At 40.9% G+C, this 22,335-nt stretch overlaps 2 protein-coding genes across 12 annotated transcripts in view; one reads left to right on the top strand and one right to left on the bottom strand.

Moving 5' to 3' along the window:
* LOC310638238 (uncharacterized protein) overlaps nucleotides 1-22,335 on the top strand; it is a 57,351-nt gene that overhangs the window by 20,873 nt on the left and 14,143 nt on the right. For 5 of the 6 annotated variants that reach the window (XM_083359109.1, XM_083359111.1, XM_083359108.1 and 2 more), the window contains exon 8: nucleotides 8,667-9,604. The exons of the other annotated variant lie outside the window; for it this stretch is intronic. In XM_083359109.1, the coding sequence (XP_083215235.1) occupies nucleotides 8,667-8,956 (290 nt within the window). In that variant the 3' untranslated portion in view covers nucleotides 8,957-9,604. Of the gene's footprint in view, nucleotides 1-8,666; nucleotides 9,605-22,335 lie in introns of those variants that run through there. 6 annotated transcript variants of the gene reach the window in all.
* The window catches only part of HDAC3 (histone deacetylase 3), a 41,304-nt gene continuing 32,907 nt past the window's right edge, over nucleotides 13,939-22,335 (bottom strand). For 5 of the 6 annotated variants that reach the window (XM_083359115.1, XM_083359113.1, XM_083359114.1 and 2 more), the window contains 11 exons: nucleotides 22,207-22,263; nucleotides 22,066-22,121; nucleotides 20,059-20,192; nucleotides 19,810-19,890; nucleotides 19,633-19,706; nucleotides 19,437-19,501; nucleotides 17,734-17,823; nucleotides 17,507-17,565; nucleotides 16,393-16,472; nucleotides 15,983-16,140; nucleotides 13,939-15,754 (listed from right to left, as the gene is read on the bottom strand). In XM_083359115.1, coding sequence (XP_083215241.1) covers nucleotides 15,685-15,754; nucleotides 15,983-16,140; nucleotides 16,393-16,472; nucleotides 17,507-17,565; nucleotides 17,734-17,823; nucleotides 19,437-19,501; nucleotides 19,633-19,706; nucleotides 19,810-19,890; nucleotides 20,059-20,192; nucleotides 22,066-22,121; nucleotides 22,207-22,263 — 924 coding nt within the window. In that variant the 3' untranslated portion in view covers nucleotides 13,939-15,684. The remainder of the gene's footprint in view (nucleotides 15,755-15,982; nucleotides 16,141-16,392; nucleotides 16,473-17,506; nucleotides 17,566-17,733; nucleotides 17,824-19,436; nucleotides 19,502-19,632; nucleotides 19,707-19,809; nucleotides 19,891-20,058; nucleotides 20,193-22,065; nucleotides 22,122-22,206; nucleotides 22,264-22,335) is intronic. The other variant, XM_083359116.1, reaches the window with a different exon arrangement.

Raw genomic sequence — 22,335 nt, forward strand, 5'->3', positions numbered from 1 at the left:
ATACTTGCAGGACCATCTGCTGCCGGGAACGAATTCCCATTGCCCAGTACGCTCACACAGAGAAGGCCTCCTCAGGGTACCAGCGGCTAGACAATGTCGGCTTGCGACCCCCAGGGGAAGAGCCTTCTCTGTGGGAGCGCCAGCCCTGTGGAACCAGCTCCTTCCTGAGCTTCGGATGGCCCAAGATCTCCAGTCCTTTCGCCGCGGCCTCAAAACACTCCTTTTCCACCTGGCTGACCTGGACTGACAGGGATTTTAATTATGTTTACAATTTTAACTCTAATCTTTAATTTATTTCAATTTTTAATTTTAATTTACTATACAGAGACCTTTAATTTTTGTTGTTGTTAGCCGCCCTGAGTCCCTCGGGAGATAGGGCTGGATATAAGTCCCATAAATTAAATAAATAAATAAATAAATAAATAAATAAATAAATAAATAAATAAATAATAAATTTAGGAACTGGGCCGAGCAGCTGGAGGTGCGCTGAAAGTGTGCCTTCCACCTCCAGGAATACGGCAAGTCTGCAGGGTCTGGGCAGGGGTGGGAGAGGGCAGGGCAGAAGCCATCTTGCTCAGTGCCCCGCACATGCAACTGGTTTCCTTCTCTCCTTTCTTCTGCTGTCTCTCCTTCTGCCTCCTCCTCCTCCTCTTCCTGGTCCTGCTCCCTCTTCCTCCTGCTGCTGCTTCTTCCTCCTCTTCTTCCTCACTTTCTTCCTCTTCCCCCTCCCGGCACCCCAGCTGGGCTTGTGCTCCCTTCCTGCAACTTTCCAAGTTTGTAAGACAAATGCGCACCAACCCAGCTTGCAACCAAGGGCTCCCCCAAAGGTATGTGTGTGTGAGGGCGTCTTTCTCAGGGTGCAAATAGGGGCAGGGAGAAGCTACCTTTCACCTTAAACACTGCATCTCCAAGGGATTCTCTCTCTCTCTATCTCTCATCTGAAATTTTCTAAGACTGCTGGGCTCCATTGTGCTTCAACTGGAGTTTTTTGCTTTTATTTTGATGCTCCAGGGGCCTCATGATTTGACAACATCCTGCCTGCTTTTTGAGGTTTAATGTGGTGTATGGTGTGTGTGTGTGTGTGTGTGTGTGTGTGTGTGTGTGTGTGTTCCTCCTTTCTTCATGCAGCTCTGGCTTGCAATGGGGGAGGGGGGAAGGGGAGAAGGTACATTTCATCTTAAGCACTGTGTCTCCTTAAGCACCTTTTCCAAGACTGCTGGGCTAATGCACTTGAATCATCCTGAAACCTCCCACCCCCCACCCCAGTCCGTGGAAAAATTGTCTTCCATGAAACTGGTCCCTGATTCCAAAAAGGTTGGGGACCTCTGCCCTAAGAGATATCTCCCTGTCTGCAGGTCCTAAAGTGTATAATGGTTTACTGAGGCTCTCCAATAACAAAAGTGATTTCCTGTAGCAAACAAACATGATTGAATGCAAGCTGGAGCCTTTGTTTGGGCCTGCTTGTGATGATGAGCGAAGTATCTATATTTCACCACCCTTATTACATCCCTTATTACATCAGCAGAATGTCATCTAGCAGCCCTGATTAAGGTGACTTAATACTATACTATTCAAAGAAAAGTCAGCTCAAAAGAGCTTTTTTGGCTCAGTGGGTTAGGACGCTGAGCTTGTCAATCAGAAGGACGGCAGTTTGGCGTGTTGAATCCCGAGTGCCGCGTAACAGAGTGAGAGCCTGTTACTCGTCCCAGCTTCTGCCAACCTAGCAGTTCGAAAGCACGTAAAAATGCAAGTAGAAAAATAGGGACCACTACGGTGGGAAGGTAACAGCGTTCCGTGCGCCTTTGGCGTCTAGTCATGCCGGCCACATGACCACGGAGACGTCCTCGGACAAGCGCTGGCTCTTCGGCTTTGAAATGGAGATGAGCACCGGCCCCTAGAGTTGGAAACGACTAGCACGCATGTGCGGGGGAACCTTTACCTTTACCTTTTTTATGAAATGTTTGCACTGATTCCATCACTTGTACCTGTTCAAATCTTAACGCAGAGCCAAAGGAAGTAACTGGGGTGACACTTTATGAAATGATCTGAGATGCTTAAGAGCTTATTGGCTCTGATGAATAGAATTAGAATTAGAATTAGAGAATAGAGTAGAATAGAATAGAATAGAAAGAGAAAGAGAAGAGAAGGAGAACTTACACCATTTCTGACAGGTGGCAGTCCAGTCTCTTCTTGAAAGCTTGCAGTGATGAAACTCCCACAACATCTGAAGGCAAACTGTTCCATTGGCTGATTGTTCTCACTGTCAGAAAATTTCTCCTTATTTCTAGGTTGAATCTCTCCTTGATCAGTTTCCATTCCTTTTCTGGCCTTCAGGTGCTTTGGAAAATAGGTTGATCTCCTCCTCTATCTGACAGCCTCTCAAATACTGGATTACTGCTATGTCTCCCCTGGTCCTTCTCTTCACTAGACTAGCCATGTCCAGTTCCTGTAATCATTCTTCATATGTTTTAGCTCCCAGTCCCCTAATCATTTTTTTTGCTCTTCTCTGCACTGTTTCTAGCGTCTCAACATCTTTTTTATAGTGTGGAGACCAAAAATGGTTGCAGTGTGGTCTAGGTGTGGTCTTACTAAGGCTTTATAGACTGGTGTTAATACCTTGTGAACTTCATTGAATCCTTCTGTTAATGCAACTTGGGACTGCATTGGCTTTTTTGCCTGCTGCCGTACACTGTTGGCTCATATTTAATTGATTGTTCACTAAGACTCCAAGATCCCTCTCACAGTTACTGCTGGTTTCACCCAATCTATATGTGTACATTTGGTTTTTCTTGCCTAGGTGTAAGACTTTACTTTTCTCTACATTGAATTTCATTTTGTTAGATAGGGCCCAGTGTTCAAGTCTATTGGCTATTCCTGCCAGCTTAGTACAAGTAGTTCTCGAGTTACGAGTGTAATGGAGCCTCATAACTTGAAAAGTCGTAGAGTGAATCTCGTACCTTGAATGAGATCACTCCTTTGCTTAAGATGTATGCAGCTCATTAAGTGAACATGAGGTATCTCAGGGTGGGGAAGGCCATGGAGGGCCTAGTGATGGAACAGGCCCCCAAGGCCTCCCCAACCCACTAAGATACCTCATGCTTCCCTCTCCCTTCCTGTCGCACTGGACTCACCTGGAAAATATCCATCTCCTCTCTGCCGTGGTTCCTGCTGCTGGCCAGATCTGAGGCCAGGGGACACTTCCATGGGGTTCCTGTGGCCTGATCTGGGCTCCGGAAGCCGTTTCCAGGCCACTGCCGCCTGGACCTGAGGCCGGGGGACACTTCTGTGACATTCCTGTGGCCAAATCAGGACTCTGGAGGCCTTTTTCAGGCTGCTGCTGAACAGATCTGAGGCCAGGGGACATTTCTGCGCCCCCACCGCAGCTGATTCGGGTTCCAGAGGTCTTTTCCAGGCCACTGCCACCCGTATATAGGTGTCTGGAGGACTGTAGAATCATCCCTCGGCCTCAGATCTGGGTGGTAGCGGCCTGAAAAAGGCCTCCAGAGCCCTGATCCATCCTTTGGAGGCACGTGGAAGCATCCCCTGGCTTCGGTTCCATAACTTTATTTGTTTCTAAATGTTTGCAGATCTGTTTTTTGATTATGTTTTCCAGTATCTTCCCAAGTATTGATGTTAGGCTGATAGGACTGTAGTTTCCTGAGTCTGTTTTTCCCCCCATTTTTTGAAGATCGGAGCCACATCAGCTCTTTCCCAATCCACTGGTAGTTTCCCGGTGCTGCAGGATTTTTGAAAGATATGGTACAATGGTTGTGAGATAACATCTGCCAGCTCCTTCAGAACTCTGAGATGTAATCTGTCAGATTTATGTTCATCAAGATCAGACAGGTGTTCTCTTATCATTTTTTTTGTTTATTTTAACTTTTATTTCTAGCCTGTCTTTTTCACAGTTATGTTTTTGGTAGATTGAGCTATAATTTGTTTTTTGCACATAGACTGATGAGTTACGCAGTTCTGCTTTCTCTCTACTGCCTGTTACTTCCTTGCTGTCTTCTCTCTTTAGTGGACTGACTGTTTCCTTGATTTTTTTCTTGTTATTTATATGTTGAAAGAAACTTTTTTTTATTATTTTTGACTTTTGTTGCAAGTCTTTGTTCATTCTGAGCCCTTGTTTTCCTGACTTCTTCTTTGCAGATTCTGACTGTCTGCTGATATTCTGCCTTAGTTATGTCTCCCCCTTTCCATTTATTGTACTTACCCCTTTTTTTCTTTCGCTTTATCAAAGAGATCTTTGTCTTTCACTTTATCAAAGAGATCTTTGTGCAGCCATGCTGGTTTCTTCTTAGATTTCTTGTTTTTCTTTTTCATTGGTATTGTGCTAGATTGGGCTTTTATGATCATATTTTTCAGAGTTTCCCAAGCGCTCTCAAAGTTTGTTAAAATCAGCTCTTTTAAAAACTTAGACTCTGGTATCATTATGTTCTATTGCTTGTGTTTGCATTATATTGAATTCCAGCCTGACATGGTCACTCTCACCCAAGGTTCCTGCAGTTTCAACTCCCTCTATCACTTCTCTGCTCCTGAGAATTAAGTCCAGTATAGCTGTCTCTCTATTTCCCTCCTCTACCTTTTAGACAACGAAGTTGTCACCTAGAATCTATTCGATTTCTTATTTGGTGCAGAATTAGCCTTCCAGTTGATGTCAGGGTAGTTGAAGTCCCCCATTACTATTGTAGTGTGTTTCCTACATATATTAGTTAGCAAAAAGTACATCTATTTTTTCTGCTTGATTGGGTAGCCTGTAGTATATACCTATGGCAATGTCATTCTTTTTTCTTTTATATTGAGCATAAACATTCTAGGTGGTTTTTGTCTTTGGTCTCATACATTTCTGTAACAATATGGTGGTCTTTTACATATAGTGCAACTCCACCTCCTCTTTTATGGGGTCTGGTTTTTTTTAACAGTTTGTATCCTTCTATCAGTAGGTTCCAGTCATGGGTTTCATCCCACTAAGTTTCATTAATTCATATTATATCTACCTTCATGTATTAATAATTCAAGTTCACCCTGTTTGTTCCCCAAACTTTGTATATAGGCATTTGAAATCTTTATGTCTGACTCTGGGTATGCTTCCCATGTCTCCTATTTGGTGTTTGAGTTTGTCTTCCTTCCCATCCCTCCTTGCCTTAAGGGTTTTTGCTTGTAATTAGTCCTGGAGATCCTAAAGATTGGTCACCCTCCCCCCTCAGTTTTAGTTTAAAGCCGTCCTGATAAGTTGAGCCAGGCGTTTTTTGAAAACATTCTTCCCAGTTTTTGTGAGTGCAGCTTATCCCTTGCCAACATGGGCATAGTGCAGATCATGGTCCAGGAATCCAAAGTTCTTTTGACGACACTAACCCTTTAGCCAGTGGTTCACTTCTAGGATCCTTTGTTCTCTTACAGGACGTTGACCTTTTGTTGGCAGTACACATGAAAAAACTACTTGTGTACCTAACTCCTTGAACTTCTTGCCTAGCTGTTCGCAATCACTCGATATTGTTTTCAGGTCCATTTTTGTGTCATTTGTCTTTACATGTAGTAGTAGTAGTAGTAGTAGAAAAGGATAGTAATCTGTGGGTTTTATTATTTTGGTTAGGTTCTGAGGTGGACATGGTCTTTGCAGCATGAGTTTCTTCCCATATAGGATGGATCCTGGTCTCACCTGGCTCTTTCAGGAAACTAGAAATAGAGTCAATAGCTAGGGTGATTAATATTATTTTTAGGGAGCATGCAATGCCATATTTCCTCAATACAGCTATATCAAATCTTTTAAAATGAGTCGTTTTAAACAGGGCTGCCAGACGATTATCTGCAATAGGAATCAAAAAACAACTTAAGTGTTAATATTCTTTTCACCACAGTGCAATCTTTAGTTTGAGCTCTCACTTGTGATTGTTTGGGTTCGCTCTTATCTTCCTCCAATTATACTATTGGCATCTTTTGCTGTGTTTCATTTCTTGGAGTTCTTCAGAAAACCAGGGAGTGCCTGAGATTGACTTACAGCAAGAGGTCACATAGGACCAATCTGTGTTCTCATCATTTGTACCAATGAAGGAGAATATTTGTAGCTCAGGGTTTAAATGATGGTTCCTTGGTGCTCTCTTAGCTTGGTTGTTTTCTTGCAGATGTTTCATTACCCAAACTAGGTAACATCATCAATGCTAGTCCTAGCATTAGTACTGATGATGTTACCTAGTTTGGGTAATGAAATGAAAACAACCAAGCTCAGAGAGCACCAAGGACCCCTGAACTCATCAGTGGGCCTAATTTTTGGCAACAAGTAGAGCTGCAGCCTAACCATTCATCAAAGCTTCTACTTCGTCTGGAACCCCAAGCTGTTTTGAGCAGACTGGATTAATAGGTCCTATCTCCCTCTGGGAATAGATGGCACCGGTAAGTTGAAAGGCATCAGCCATTGATTTGGCCATGGTAGTGGGCTGACGGTAACGTCCTCCATACCCAGATCATGTCCCAGCTGTCCCAAGGTAAAAAAACAACAACCCAAATCTTTGGTATATGTCAGATTCTGAATTATTTGGATTAATTTCATGATCATCACAGTGCACAAGAACTGAGCTGCCTCAATTTAGTGTCACACACTGTTGAAAACTGTATGCATTTGGCTGTTAAGCATGGACTAAATTCTAAACACATACAAAGCAAGGCAAAAAACAAATAATTTCCTTTCCATACATTGCAGTCAATTTAGTGATACTGTATTCTGATAGAATTAAGCTATAAGCATGATATAAAAAAATCTGTCTTCAAAGATAATGTAGTAGTGTAGTATTTAATCAAAGATATAAGTACAGATTAGGTGAGACCTGGCTCAAAAATAGTAACTGTAAGAGGGGCCTTGGAGTCCTAGTGGACGATCACTTGACTATGGGCCAGCAGTGTGCAGCAGCAGCCAAAAAAGCTAATACAATCCTGGGTTGCATAAACAGAGGCATAGAATCAAGATCACACGAAGTATTTATAAAACCCTAATGAGACCACATCTGGAATACTGCAACCAATTTTGGTTACCATACTACAAAAAAGATGTTAAGACCTTGGAAAAAGTTCAGAGAAGAACAACTAAGATGATCCAAGACCTAGAGACTAAAACATTTGAAGAACAGCTGCAGGACTTGGGTTTGGCTAGTCTAAAGAAAAGAAGACATAGGGGTGACATGATAGCAGTATTCCAGTATTTGAGGGGCTGCCATAAAGTAGAGGGGGTCAAATTATTCTCCAAAGCACCAGAGGGCATGACAAGAAACAATGGTTGGAAACTGATCAAAGAGAGAAGCAACCTGGAATTAAGGAGAAACTTCCTAACAGTGAGGACAATTAACCAGTGGAACCGCTTGCCTCCAGAAATCGTGGGCGCTCCATCACTGGAAGTTTTTAAGAAGAGACTGGACAGTCACTTGTCTGAGATGGTATAGGTTCCCCTGCTTGAGTGGGGGGCTGGACTAGAAGACCTCCAAGTTCCCTTCCAGCTGTATTCTATTCTTAATGGAGGAGTTTAGTATTTAATGGAGTAGTTTAATATTAAGGTTAACCTAATCAATATTATTTAGAGCAAGTGCTTTTGAACTTACATGAGCACAACAGTTCTGCCACTGAATAAAGCAATTACAACTTTTCTTCTGCTTTCTCAATTGGAGTTTGTGTTCTTAAGAGAAAAGTTGTGAATTAGAATTTCTATTTATATCATTCTAGAAATACAGGATATTACTAAAATAACCTGGTGTGCCTTCGTATATTCTCTTCTCCCAGTGCAGCTGCAAAATTAGGTGGGCACACTGGAGAAGGACAATTTCATCATTGTAGAAACGGATGGGTAAAAGGAATCTATTGGAGAAAAAATGGGTGGGGATCTGAAAAAGTATTGGCAGATTTAGTCATGTGAGTGGAATCTGAAGAGATGGCAGACTCTGCTGAAGTCTCGAAACTGCTGTAATGAGTATTTTTTTTAAATTTACATTGTGTATATATACTGTACCATGTGGCAAAGTGGTTTAGATTATCTCTTCTGCTCCCTATATTTTGTAGTGTCCATAAAAGGTCATTATAGCAAAATAGAATTAAACTATGATAGTTCAACAAAGACAACTTGAAACCAGAATTTCAGATCATGAAATAAAAATAAACTAATGGCTAGGAGGGGTAAATTGTAGCTCATCTACTCAAAGGCATGATTTAGCGGTCACCTTTAGCATACAACAGAGATACCATCTTACAATTAGCAGGTGAAAAGGGAGTTAAGTTAAGTTTGCTTGGTCAAAATAAGTCATAAACATGAAACAAACATAGTTGCTAAAGAAATGAGCATGGTATTTTCAAATAATGGAAGCTGACTGAATTTATTGCAAATTATGTTCTCTCTCTCTCTCTCTCTCTCTCTCTCTCTCTCTCTCTCTCTATATATATATATATATATATATATATATATATATATATATATATATATATATATATATATGTACACACACACACACACACACACACACACACACCAATGCATTTCTCTCAAATGCTTGTTTAACATTTTTAGATCTTAATATAAATCTTTTGCTGCTATCTTAAGAGCTGTGTATCTGAATATTCTAGTGACTTACAGCTTTATTTAACTTTAAATTCTAATTCTGAGCATTTTGAATCCTTCTGCACCCCAGGTATTCTAGAATGGCCATTTTGGACTAAGCTAGTAGTTGTAGCTATTGGTTTCACCGGTGGAATTCTTTTCATGTATGTTCAATGCAAAGTTTATGTACAACTGTGGAAAAGACTTAAAGCTTATAATCGTGTGATATATGTGCAGAACTACCCAGATACAAGCAAAAAGAGCAGATTAGAAAAACCAGATACCGAATATTCAAGTATCATTAGAAGCCATCATACAGAGACTACCAGTTCAAATTGCACAGAAACTGAAAATGTGAATGTTAACATTCTTCATATTTGACATGTTTTTTCTTGAAGATTTGGATCAGCATTCTTTACTATTTTCAGATATTTAATCTCAGTTAAAACCGAGTTGGTAGAAATATTTTTCTTTACCAAAACATCAGATTGGAAGATAAATGGAAGAAAGTCTGCTTGAGTGACATATAAATGAAGTTGAACATTATTTTCTCTCCATTTTTAATTAATTTGAGTTTTGGAGTCTTTTTTTTCATCCATCGTTCTTAAATATGTTTTGGTTATGTTAAGAATTAAAGTGTCTTTACTATATGAAACTACTAAATGAGACACAAAGGCAGAAAAAACTTACATGTTTTTACATAAACATTATTATACATACCTCTCTAGTGTACAAGACCCTGTTTACAATTCTTCATGTTGTAAATAGTATGTAGTTCTAGTATTGCTGTAAAGAATTTGCTAAACTGTATCTGTGAACTGTATTACACTCAGGGTAGGGGATATCAAAGCATGAAGCACTTTTAATTGTTTTTATATAACAAATTTGAAACAATCTCAGTTCAGTGTGTTCCTTTGAATTACTGAAACCACATTAATTTGTAGGCCTGACCATTTGCCTTAAAACAAGGTTTGTACTAAAAAAGTTCCTCAAATGTTTTTAAGTCTAATAATAAATATTTTCTTGATATTTTGTTTGTTTGCCCTTTTTAAAAATACTGCATATGTTGATTGCACAAACACAAAATAATGACATAAATAGATTAAATATCAGTATTCTCTGTGATATTAGAATAAGCCAATTGAACTGATTTTAATGAAAAAGAATTTTAGTGCTGCATTTTCCTAGGATATTTTATATATGTATAGATATACATTCCCATCTTTAAAAAAGGGGGAAAAAACCAGACCCAGGAAACTACAGATTAATCGGTCTAATCAATACCTGGGAAGATCGTGAAAAGATAATCAAAAAACATCTGCGAACAACTAGAAGCAAACAAAATTATAACTGGTGTCCAGCACGGGTTTGCTAAAAACAGATCACACCAAACCAATCTTATTTCATTCTTTGATAAAGTGACTAAATTAGTAGACCAGCGAAACGCTGTGGACATAGTATACTTAGCTTTCAGTAAGACATTTGACAAAGTAGACCACAACCTGCTGCTTGGTAAGCTAGAAAAAGGTGGGATAGACAACAACACCATCAGATGGATCTGTAGCTGGCTGACAAACCATACTCAGCGAGTAGTCCTCAGTGGTACTACTTCCACATGGAGAGAAGTAAGCAGTGGGGTACCACAAGGCGCCATCTTAAGTCCAGTACTCTTTAGTATCTTCATAAATGACTCAGATGAGGGAATAAAAGGGGATCTCATCAAATCTGCAGATGACACTAAATACCCAACACCCCAGAGGACAAGCTCAGAATCCAAACAGATCTTGACAAACTCAAACAATGGGCTCTATCCAACAAAATGAATTTTAATGTGGAGAAAAGCTAAGTTTTACATTTAGGCAGGAAAAATCAAAGGTATAAGTACCTTTGGCTCAAAAATAGTAACTGTGAGGGGGACCTTGAAGTCCTAGTGGACGATCACTTGACTATGAGCCAGCAATGTGCAGCAGCAGCCAAAAAAGCTAATATAATCTTGGGTTGCATAAATGGGCATAGAATCAAGATCACATGAAATATTAGTACCGCTTTATAAAACCCTAGTAAGACCACACCTGGAATACTGCAACCGATTTTGGTCACCATGCTACAAAACAGATTTTGAGACTTTGGAAAAAGTTCAGAGAAGAGCAACCAAAATGATCAAAGGCCTGGAGACTAAAACATGAAGTATGGGGTTTGGCTAGTCCAGTGATAGTGAACCTTTTAGAGACCTTGTGCCCAAACTGCAACCCCAAACCCACTTATTTATTGCTGGATGCCAGGTAGGATGTGGCCCACTGGGTGGGCGTGGCTGTGGTGGTCATGGCAGACTGGGAGGGTGTGGCCAAAGTGGGTGTAGTCACCTCGAAGTTGCTCGTGGGGAGGGATGCCTGTAGGGGCTGGGCAGGGTTGGGGGGGATCCAGGGGGTCTCTGGCAGATGGGGCGGTGGGCAGGAGGCTTGTCCTGCAGGGTGAGGGGAGGCAGGGCAGGGGTGCCATTGCCACGGGGCAAGGTGAGGCAGGGGCCAGGGCTGCTGCTGCCTGACACCATCGGCCCCTGCACACAGAGGCCAGCAAGCGCATGGTGGCCGATGGTGTCAGTCAGCAACCACAGCCTGCCAGCTCCTTGACCGGCACGCACTGGGGCTCCGCAGCCCGCCACCAGCAGTTCAGAGAAGCAGCCTCTGAGCTGGACAGCTGGCCAACAGCTGAGGAGGCGATGCAGTGGGTCGTGCCTGGGAAAGCATGCGAGGCCAGGAGGGACAAGACGGGGGAGGGAAACCAGCCATGCCAGGATGCATCCGGCCACATGGGACCTTGGGCAGCTGGTTGAAGAGGGACGGTTGCCATCTCCGGGGCATGGCATGCGTGCCCACAGAGGGCTCTGAGTGCCGCCTCTGGCATGCGTGCCATAGGTTCACCATCACTGGGCTACTCTAAAGACAAGAAGAAATAGGGGTGACATGATAGCAGTATTCTAATATTTGAGGGGCTGCCACAAAGAAGAGGGTCAAATTATACTCCAAAGGATCAAAGGGCAGGACAAGAAACCATAGTTGGAAACTGACCAAAGAGAGAAGCAACCTGGAATTAAGGAGAAACTTTCTGACAGTGAGGATAATTAGAAACAGCTTGCCTTCAGAAATCACGGGTGCTCCATCACTCTTTTAAGAAGAGACTAGACAGTCACTTATCTGAAATGAGCAATCAGGTTGTTTAACATCAGGAAACTAACTTAGGGCACCTTAAAAAGAACACAGTGCTGTGTGCAGCTCAGACATCATGCTCCTCTGTAAGGCTTTTGAAAGTGGACCTTTAAGGCTAAAGTGAAGTAATCCTGCAGCCTTGCCTCAGTCTGCTGTGGAGCTCCTCCCTATCTTCTCACATATGAGGCTATGGAAAAACGCTGGCCTTCTCTTGCAGTGGTTTCTGAGGGAAACTCCGAAGCTGAGTGCCAGGTTTTGCAGTCATGGCAGGAAACAAAGTCACAGTCAGTGCAATTTTAGATTTATGATGTATCACAGTAGCTATTAAATACAGGTAGTCCTCGACTTACGAATGTAATAGAGCCTGCCAATTACATTCCTAACCTGAGGAATTTGTTAAATCGTAAATCCCTGATTTATTATTTATTTATTTATTTAATTTATATACCGCCCTTCTCCCGAAGGACTCAGGGCGGTGAACAGGGCAATACATAAAAACTAGATACAAAAATTAAAAATTATTAAAACTTGATTAAACAATGCCCATAATAAATTAATGCAGATTAAAATTAAAGTTCATTTATAAAAATCCCACCCCGTCCCATCAGGTCAGGCCAGCTTGTTTAAAGAGATGGGTTTTAAGATCGCGCCGGAAGGAGCGGAGATTGGGCGCCATCCGGAGCTCGACCGGAAGATGGTTCCATAAATCCGGTGCACCCACAGAGAACGCCCTCCCCCTGGGGTCCACCAGTCGGCATTCTTTGACCGGTGGCACCCTGAGGAGGCCCTCTCTGTGGGAGCGTACTGGGCGGAGGGAAGTTGACGCCGGCTGCAGGTGCTCCCCAAGGTATTCCGGACCCATGCCATGAAGGGCTTTGTAGGTCATTACTAACACCTTGAACCTCACCCGGAAGACAACTGGTAGCCAATGCAGCTCGCGGAGCAAAGGTGTGACATGGGAGTATCGGGAAACTCCCAATACAACTCTCGCGGCTGCATTCTGTACCAGTTGGAGCCTCCGAGTGGTCTTCAAGGGTAGCCCCATGTAGAGAGCGTTGCAGTAATCAAGACGAGAGGTCACGAGCGCATGAGTGACCGTACGTAAGGCATCCCGGTCTAGATAGGGCCGCAACTGGCGCACCAGGCGAACCTGGGCGAAGGCCCCCCTAGTCACAGCTACTATATGGTCTTCTAGGGAGAGCTGTGAATCTAGGAGGACTCCCAAGTTGCGAGCCCTTACTTATTGCATTCGCTAATCGAATGTTAAATTGATAAGTGCACGAGGTATGTCAAGGTGAGGAAGACCACGGAGCCTAGTGCTTCCAACCACCCAAGGTCGTCCCGGACCCACTGAGATATTTCATGCTCCCCCCGCCCCATCCTGCTCCACCAGGTTTCCATAGGGCATAGGCACTGGGCCTGTGGAGACTCACCTTTTGAAGATCTCGATGATCAAGGGAGTGGTGTCCTCTCCAACCTCTGCTGCGGTTTCTTTGCCTGCATCCTTGCAGGCTCCGGTCGTCTTTGCAAAAAGCTTTTGGCACAAAGAAAGAAGCCCGACCTCCGTTCTTGGTGGCAAAAGCTTTTTGCAAAGACAACTGGAGCCTGCAGGGACACAATCTATCACCCCTGCAGGCTTCGGCAAGGAAATGGCAAAGACGGAAGGCCTGAAACAGCGAAGCCTCCTGTCCATTTGCAAAGCTTTTTGGCGCAGATCTTGTTCAGGCTCCTTTTGCAGAGAGCGGAGGCCTGAAGTAGCGCAAGATCATGCGAGATCAGTAGCAAATTCTCTCCAAATGCATAGAAGTCCTGAAGCACCAAAGCAGGCAAAGAGACTGTGGCAGAGATGCTGGAGAGGAGACAGTTTGCTAGATCTTTGCAAGATGAGTCTCCAGAGGACCAGTGCCAGTGGAGATCCAGCTGGGAGGGGTGGGGGAGGAATAGGCAGGGCAAATGTTGCAGTGCCTCTGCGGTCGTTCATAAGGGTGAACAACTGCTGTGGTGCTGCAACATTCACAACCTTGGGACCGTCATAAGTACTTTGGGGGATGATGTTGTAACTTTAAACGGTCACTGAGTGAGCTATCGTAACTCAAGGATTACTGTATGAACTTTTAAGCCATGTTGTGACAAACCGGGAATGAACAAAAGAGAAGATAAGAAATATTGTGTTTAATATTTTAAGTCCACAGGTAAAAAAACAAGAGAAGAGCGATTGCCTGTCATTTTAGCTGCAAAGAACTGATTAAAGTGTTGGCAACTATCTTCAGCACATGTAGTTTAATTAAGTCCACATTAGATGAGGAGGAATTAAAGTTGGGAAATCTCTTTCCATTTCAGCCCCCTCAAATACTTCAGATATCAGGACAAAGTTGAATAGGGCAAAATATTTCTGTTTAAAGTATCCTTATAATTTCTTTCTTTTAGAATTCAAGTATGAATAATACCTAAACTCAAAATACAGTACTTTTAGGAATTAACACATAGCAAAAGATGGATACACTGAAGAATATTCATTTTTGGTCTGGGACTCTTCCCTTTAATAATACTCCTTCACTGAAGCAAAAACAGACGTATATCCAATAAGCTACAGACATCTGCTATAGAGCATAAAGTCACCAAAAACCTGCCAAGTTAATTTCTCAATTGGCATGTTGCCATGCAATACATAGCATCTCCAAGCAGGACTAAAAGATAATTTTTAAAAGAATCCACATGATTGGAGTGCTAAATACATGTCTTTTCCACTTCTAGTATAGTTAAGCAAAATATCCATCAACATTATCTGATCTCTGTTTATAATTCCCATTGATATAGAAGCTGAAAATGTGTCCATGTAGGTGACTACGACCAAGACAAACTTTGCTACAAAAGGTAGAGGACATCGAGAGTCAAGAGGACTTAGGGATAGCTCTGCTGTTTCTGGCTCCAGACTCTATTAGATATGTTATTGCTCCCATCAGCTCTCTTAGCCAGTTGGAGTCAGCAAACCACCAGAAAGCATTTTCACTCGCACAGTGCCATGCAGTTCCATTGGCCGTCCTGTACGGCAAGTATAAAAAGATACCATTGGCTGAAAGACTCTGCTCCTGTGGCTCAGGAGAGGTGGAGACTATTGGACACATACTCCTTCGATGCTCTTTCTATAGAGATATTCAGGGGAAAAAACCCATGTCCTCCCAATATTCGATAGGTATCCTGGCTATTCCGACACTACTTATCTCCAGTGGCTGCTTAAGGACGAACAGGCTGTGACCACGGCACAGGTGGCTAGATTCTGCACAGCAGCACTGGAGATTTGTCGGAAACATAAATAGGATAAATAGTATTTTTAGATTTTTTTTTAATAACTTTTAAAAAATAATTTTTATAAGTTTTCTTATTCGTCATTAGATCATGCTCAGTGCATTTTTATATATGTATGTATGCAAGTAGCCTACAATTGGATATTTTACTGTTTCTGGCCATATAGCTGCAATAAAGTGATATATGTCCACGTAGGCGAGCTTTTTACAGCAGATTTCTAATTAGGTCCTTCAGGAAAATCAAAGAAAAATGCTTCAAAATACAATACAAATCCTGTCCTTTTTTGAACAGCAGCAGCCTTGTGAAGAGTGATGGTCGTTGCAGAATGAGAATTGAAGAGGGTCACCAAGCAACAAAGCATACATACATGAACCTGAAGTAATGAATGTTTATTCCCACAATTAATGGCTGAAGATCAGGTCAACTGGCAACCCTCATTGCCTTCTGTGCTCAAATAATTCAATCATTTACCAGTCCTGCTGATATCATTTCAGAAAATGGGTAGAAAAAGCAGTCTTTCTGCTGGAACCTATTCCTTCCTTAAGAGTCTTATCATCCAGACAATTTCACATAGTGTAAATTTATAGGATTCCGGCCTCATATTTCAACATCACTTTCTTTATCATTATCATGGTCACCATCGTAGAACTCATTTGAAGCTTCTGGCCTGCAAGATATAATATAGCAATTAAGGATAAATATGGAATCTGCAGTGCTTACTAAAAAAAATGCAACAAACACACGGCTCTGAAAAGGAACACTGTGGATATTAAACAGATCATATCAAGAGTCCCAATCAATGCATACTGATTTCCAGGAGGTAACTCTGGAGTTTCTCTTGAGTAACAGATTAAAATACATGGTTTTTATTTGAGGGACAAATATAAAAACATGCCTGCTGTAATTATCTTCTGAACCTCTCTCTTCTGGATCAGGCTCATCTGTGCGATCATAGCTCAGAAGATCAGAAGGGACATCATGGATCTGGACACTAGGTGCATGATTCAGCATCTTCAAATTCTCAAATATTGTCTGGCGTATTTGATCTAAGTACTTCACAAAAAACAGAAAATATAGCAAAATCCTATCAAGCCAATCACTTCAGCAAAGATTATGAAATTCCTGCCATTTTTGCTGCCATCAAAGTTAAGCATAGTAACAAAATTAATCTACTATGAGGAATGGGCTTTAGTAAACAGAAGCACTAATAATACATCTTTTGAAACTAATAATTAAAGGAGGTATTATGGGAAAGGAGGCAATTAAAGGAAAGGGCCACTTGTCCATCTAGCAGGATATACTCACCTGCCTTGAGTTCTGATTTTCAATTCTAGTGCTGACATCAGGGTGGAGAGTAAAGTCTGGAGCAAAGTATTCAAAGTATTCTTTATGAATAAAAAAAGAGAAAGGCAAAAGTTATTATAATAGTAGAACTGCAATATAGCAGCTAAAACCAAGGTGTGTCTGTGTGTGTGTGTGTGTGTGTGTGTGTGTGTGTGTGAGAGAGAGAGAGAGAGAGAGAGAGAGAGAGAGAGAGAGAGAGAGAGAGAGAGAGAGAAATCCATATATAGCACACATCAAAGCATAGCAACTGAAGAGACAGTTATTTCTCTGAGGAAATAATACAATCTTAACTTTTTTTCTCTTTTCACTGAGACATGTAATTTATTATGACCTTTTATATCATAAAGTGTAAACCCACAGACTATCTTCTGTCTTGGACAGAAGGTTGGATTAGAAGACCTTGAAGGTCCCTTCTAGCCCTATGATTTTATCAGCTAAAATCTCCTCATAACTGGCTACTCTACAATTAAGAGAAAAAAAACCCCATCAGTTTTCCCTGATATTTTTTATTCTTAGTGTCAGCTGCATATCTTGCTTCATCCAGCATATTAACATGCAGCTTTTTTCTAACTAAAGTCTAAAAAATAAAAGCAGCCCTTTAACACAGGCCCAGAAATTGCTTAGAAATCAGCAAAAGACAGTACATTGTTGTTAAAACTTTTGTTTTGTTAAAGATTTACTGATGTTCCTAAGTTGACTTTTAAGGCAACTCTGGCTATGCTATTTCAGTATAATATCCAGACATTCTGCTTTAATGAACTAATATTTCATAAATATAATAAACCAATAAAGTAGTTTGGGGAAATTACATTAAACATAGTATGGAGGAGGATTTTCTTTTTTACATTTCTCAGTTGTATTATGAAATTGTTCACCTTTAAAATGATGGTAAATGAGACATTATTATAACTGCATATTATGCACAAAGTATAAACTACTGCACAAAGATAGAAAAGTTACTGTGTTATAGACTAAAATATAGTAAGATTTATGGTATAATATTGTTTATATATCTGGCTAAGGAAAGGTTAAACAAATGATTGTTTATATTTTAACACAGAACAACCTGACTTACCACTATACGGAAGTTCCTCACTAATTGCTTCATCTACAAGCAATGATGTTTCATAAGTCCTGAAAGGAAAGGCAGACCATTTCTATGAAGGCCACGTATCTATGACACTTACTTACTTACTTCTTTATTACATTTATTAGCCGCCCATCTTACCATAAGGAAGCTCTGGGCAGCTTACATGAAAGATAGCTATCCCCAGCCTATCACAAGACTCTTACAAGACTCACCAGCATCGGGCCACATTGCGAACTGTATAGCCACCGCCTCCTAATACCAGAAGGGGAATGTTGAAACTTTTTACATATTCCACGCACTCCCTAGAATCCAAGGTTAGAATGTTTATATTGGCATATACTTGGCATACACACATAAATAAAAATTGTGTGTGTGAGAGAGTGAATCTTCCAAATTACTGCAAATGACTGCTATTAAAATGATCTCAAAGTCGTTATCAAACCTATTTTGCTGAAGCTGGGGAGTTGCTAAGCTATTAGGAGATTGCCAAGATCCCCCTCCCCAAACATTTGAACAAGGACCTTATTAACTTCAGGAAAATCCATTCGGGACTGTGCAGAAGAAAACAAAATGGCAATCACAGTTATTGAAGAGATAGACTTCAATTGTGGTGTCTCCAGTGACATCATTGTGGAGAGCCCTGGCAGCATATGACAACACAAGAGTTTTGAAAATATACATAGTTTGTGAATAAATTACACCTTCTCTTAATTTGTTACTGAGGAAAATCAAGCAAATAACATTTAGTGTAACGTAAAAACCCAGCCATTTTGCAGCCTAGCCTTAGAAAGGCAACCTGCTAAAAAAAGACTGACAATATTTCCCAATCAAGAAGAAATGTTAAAAGCTGCTATTTGACAACTCATTTCCAGATCAGCAGTTCTGACACCATACTATTACGTTGGTAATATAAAATATCTCTTGGTATCTTAAACACCATAATTTCAGACTGCAACTGTCAAGGGCAAAAAAAGAAAAGGTGTGCGACTGGATCTTCCAAAGTTTTGCTTGTGCATTTGGAGTTTCATGTTTGATTAGAACAACTTTTTTCCCCAATATGCACACACCATACAAATTCCTATTTAGCCTGCAAGCACAGTACAGTGTATATATTTTTTTCCCCACTGAGGTGCAAATAAGAGCTCTGCAGTGGTTTGGAATTGAAGGGGAAAAGATTATGCAGACTGCCCAGAAGCACTCCACTGCCTCTGCTGCCATTGTTTGAAGAGCCTTGGTGGAGCAGTGGGCTAATGCCTCCTTAAGTAACACCAGCTGCCTGCAATTAGTGCAGGTTCGCGTCCCACCAGGCTCAAGGTTGACTCAGCCTTCCATCCTTCTGAGGTAGGTAAAATGAGGACCCAGATTGTTGGGGGCAATAAACTGACTTTGTAATAATGCCGCTTGGGGGGGGGAGGGCGAAAGCCCTAATAAGCAGGCATATACATAGAATGAAGGCTATTGCTAAGCACGTTGATTTGTGCTTTAAATTGTAAGCCGCCCTGAGTCTTCGGAGAAGGGCGGGATATAAATGGGATTAAAAAAAAAAAGAAGAAGCTGTGCTTTTTCCTATACTCAAAGATGCAAATGGAGATTTAAGGAGACGCCCAAAGAAGATCTAAATCACCTTTCCCCCTTCCAATCCTGATTGCTTCAAGTCAGCTCAATGGAAGATGTACTTAATAAATACGATTGAAATAGCAGTACAAATACGTGTCTTTTTTTTCCTGCAGGATGTTTGGCAGCAGTTTTGGAAAAGTGTTTTATAATAGAAAAGGAGTACAGGAGAATTTGGGAGGGGTCTTAATGCCTAAAAACCAGAACTTCAACAACATTAAAAGGAGAAAAAAAGCAGAGTCCTACCCTTACTAGCCTAATTTCCCATTTAATTTTTGATGGGTTATTAGATGGGACTTACCCGTGTCCTCTTATACTGAGGTTAAAGCAGCCCAGGCGATCACAGCCTAAGGAGTCAGCACCACACTTAAGGGGGTGAGGGTGAGAAATAAAAATGAGGAATAAAGACAATTGAAATTTCCCAGCAAAACCACCCATCATTATTGTAGCCCCTCTTGTAATCCGCACCACAAGCAATGGCCATCAAAAATGCTCACCTGCAACACTATGCAAGTTGGCTGATAGAATTCCACCACTTGATTAATGACTGGCTGGAAGAGGTGCTTATAGCCTTCCAAACAAAAAACACAAAGAAACCACTGCTCTAATTTCTTCTGCTGAAATATGGATTGAAGAGGGATAATATAACAAGGCCCAGTGGAAGACTCACTCACTTTGGTCATCAATGCCATCCCGCAAAGGTACATTGAGACAGTAATAGCGGCCACTCTCAGCTCCAACTTCATACATGTCGCCTATATGACAGGGCAGAATTCAAATAAAGGCATATATTCGAAAAGGTAATATCAATTTCCCATCAATGTTGTGACACAGAATTTCAAATTCTTTCACATACTTAATTAACTGGCTAATAAGAGTTCTGATTCTTAAAAGCTGACAAAGAACAGTAAAAGATTTTGTACCTGTGCCAGGGAAAAAGTAATTCCCGTATTTGTGAAAAGATACTGTCATGACACGGTCTGTCAAGTAAAAAGCTTCCTGCACACCATCTCCATGATGGATGTCTATATCAATGTAAAGCACACGTGGGTGGTACCTACCAGAGAAAAAAAAATCTTTTCTGTGGGAAAAACAGTATCTCCTAACATCGGTAAATCTTAACAAGTCTCATGTATGAAAAATCACCACCCGAGTTCAGGTGCTTGGCAACCTGTTCATATTCAGACTGGTTGCCAAGAGCCCTGAAATCATACGTTTGCCATTTGCAATCTCTGCTAGCTTCCCCAGTAAGTCAATGGGGAAGCCAGCAGGGAAGTTTGCATGCTGCTGCTGCTCAGCCTTCCACAAAGCTGAGATTCCCTCTTGGCTGGCAGCAATCTGAGAAAAAAAAATGGCCGCTTGCCAGGAGAGAACCATGTGGAGCTGAATTTCCCCCACCCTGCCCTTCAAGGCAGCTCTTTCGAGAACAAAAGGGCTGCTTGTGGAGGGGAACTTTTCCAGCAGGCTACAGAAATGGAGATTGGATCCCGAAGATCTGAGCTCCCTTCCTGGAAAAGTTCCCTTCCAAGCACGGAGGATAGGAGGAGTCCTCTGGCAGGCTGCAGAAGGAGAGGTCAGATCTGAACATCTGAAGTTTCTGCAGCCCAGAAGGAGTTTCCCTTCTGCACCCAGACAGGAGCTGAATTCAACAGGCAATTCTTTCGCTCCCTCTGCTTAATGACCAGGGAGACTGCTTAACTACTACAACCAGGAGGGCTGAGATTCTGTTTGTTAATCAAAGCAATTCATATGGGCCCCTTTCGCTCAATAAGGAAGATTTTGGTTCCAACTGTGGTTGTACGTTGGGGACTACCGTAAAGAATCCTTCCCCTGGGAAAGCGAACATTTTAATTTTATTTCTAAGACATGATTGAAATAAGCAATTTTAAAAACTGAACTCTAGAGGGAACTAAAGTTTTTAATTAAAGGAGAAGAATACATAAACCTAATTAACAGCTACAGAATTATACAAATCATTGTAACATTGGAAATACTGATGGGCACTTTTGAAAAATGGAATCAGAAGTTAATATCAACAATGTCAATAGCGAGGCTGGTTTTATAGACAGACTGTGTCAAAAGATGATGTTGAAGAAACAGCAAGAAAAGGAATAAATTTTATCTGACAAGACAGACAGAATTGACACTAAAAGTGGATCTATTAATGGCAGGTTACAAGAATGATATGGAAAAGGATATCTCATTAGACATGAAAAAGGAATCAGTTAATGTTTTAAAAATCAAAAGTGAATTACAAATAATAAATTGGATTTACAAAAAAGATCTGTTAAAGGTTGGATGAAAACTGTTAGAACAGGCAAGAAAAAAAGAAAATAAATGAAATTCTACAACATTACTTGAATGGATTAAAGATTAAGATTGTTAGAAGTAAAAGGAAGGAATATAAAATTGGTTTATTTCAATAAGGTTAAGTGTCACAGCAGCTTATCCTCAGACAACTGAGGAACAACTTTCTGACAACTCTTAATGGACTTTTGCTGACACCAGGACTGAAATTATGATGCTTTATTGTTTACAGGTAAGAGATGGGTCATGGAATGGGGACAAAATTAGTTATAACTTAGAGAATGTGAAAAGTTACCAACACTGTTAAAAATTGTTACAATCAAAGTTGGATGTCGCTTCTTTATTTATTTCTTTTCTCTTTCATTACCATATTCTTATCTTTTTTTTCTCTCTACTTTTTTCTTTGCGCTTTTTTACTCTTTTTATTTGCCTTTCTTTCTTTTAGTTTATGATGAACTCGAGTGAGTTTTCCAGCCTTTTGTAAATGATTGGCCATTTTTAATTTGTGGCACCTGGAAAGAGGTCTCACATACCTAGATCTATACTAGAATCCCAGGGAAGACACTGTGATAAGAGAACACTTTGTACCGTGGTGAATTATTCATGCAAACAAGAATACTTACTTGAGAAGCTCCAAAATGCCAATCACAATGTCATTCACGTAACAAAACCCAGAAGCCTAGAGAGAATGAAAATAAAGGAATTATGTCACTTAAAAGGGAACATTGTGCTTTCCTAATAAATAAAGCAGTCTTGACCATTACCTCAAACTTCTTGGCATGATGCAGGCCTCCAGCCCAATTAATTGCAATATCACAAATCTAAGAATGGAAGAGAAATATTAACTTTGAAAAAAAGAATTATCACAAAATGAAATATCTAATAAAATATCC

This window comes from Vipera ursinii, assembly GCF_947247035.1.
Source record: "Vipera ursinii genome assembly, chromosome: 3".
Classification (NCBI taxonomy): domain Eukaryota; kingdom Metazoa; phylum Chordata; class Lepidosauria; order Squamata; family Viperidae; genus Vipera; species Vipera ursinii.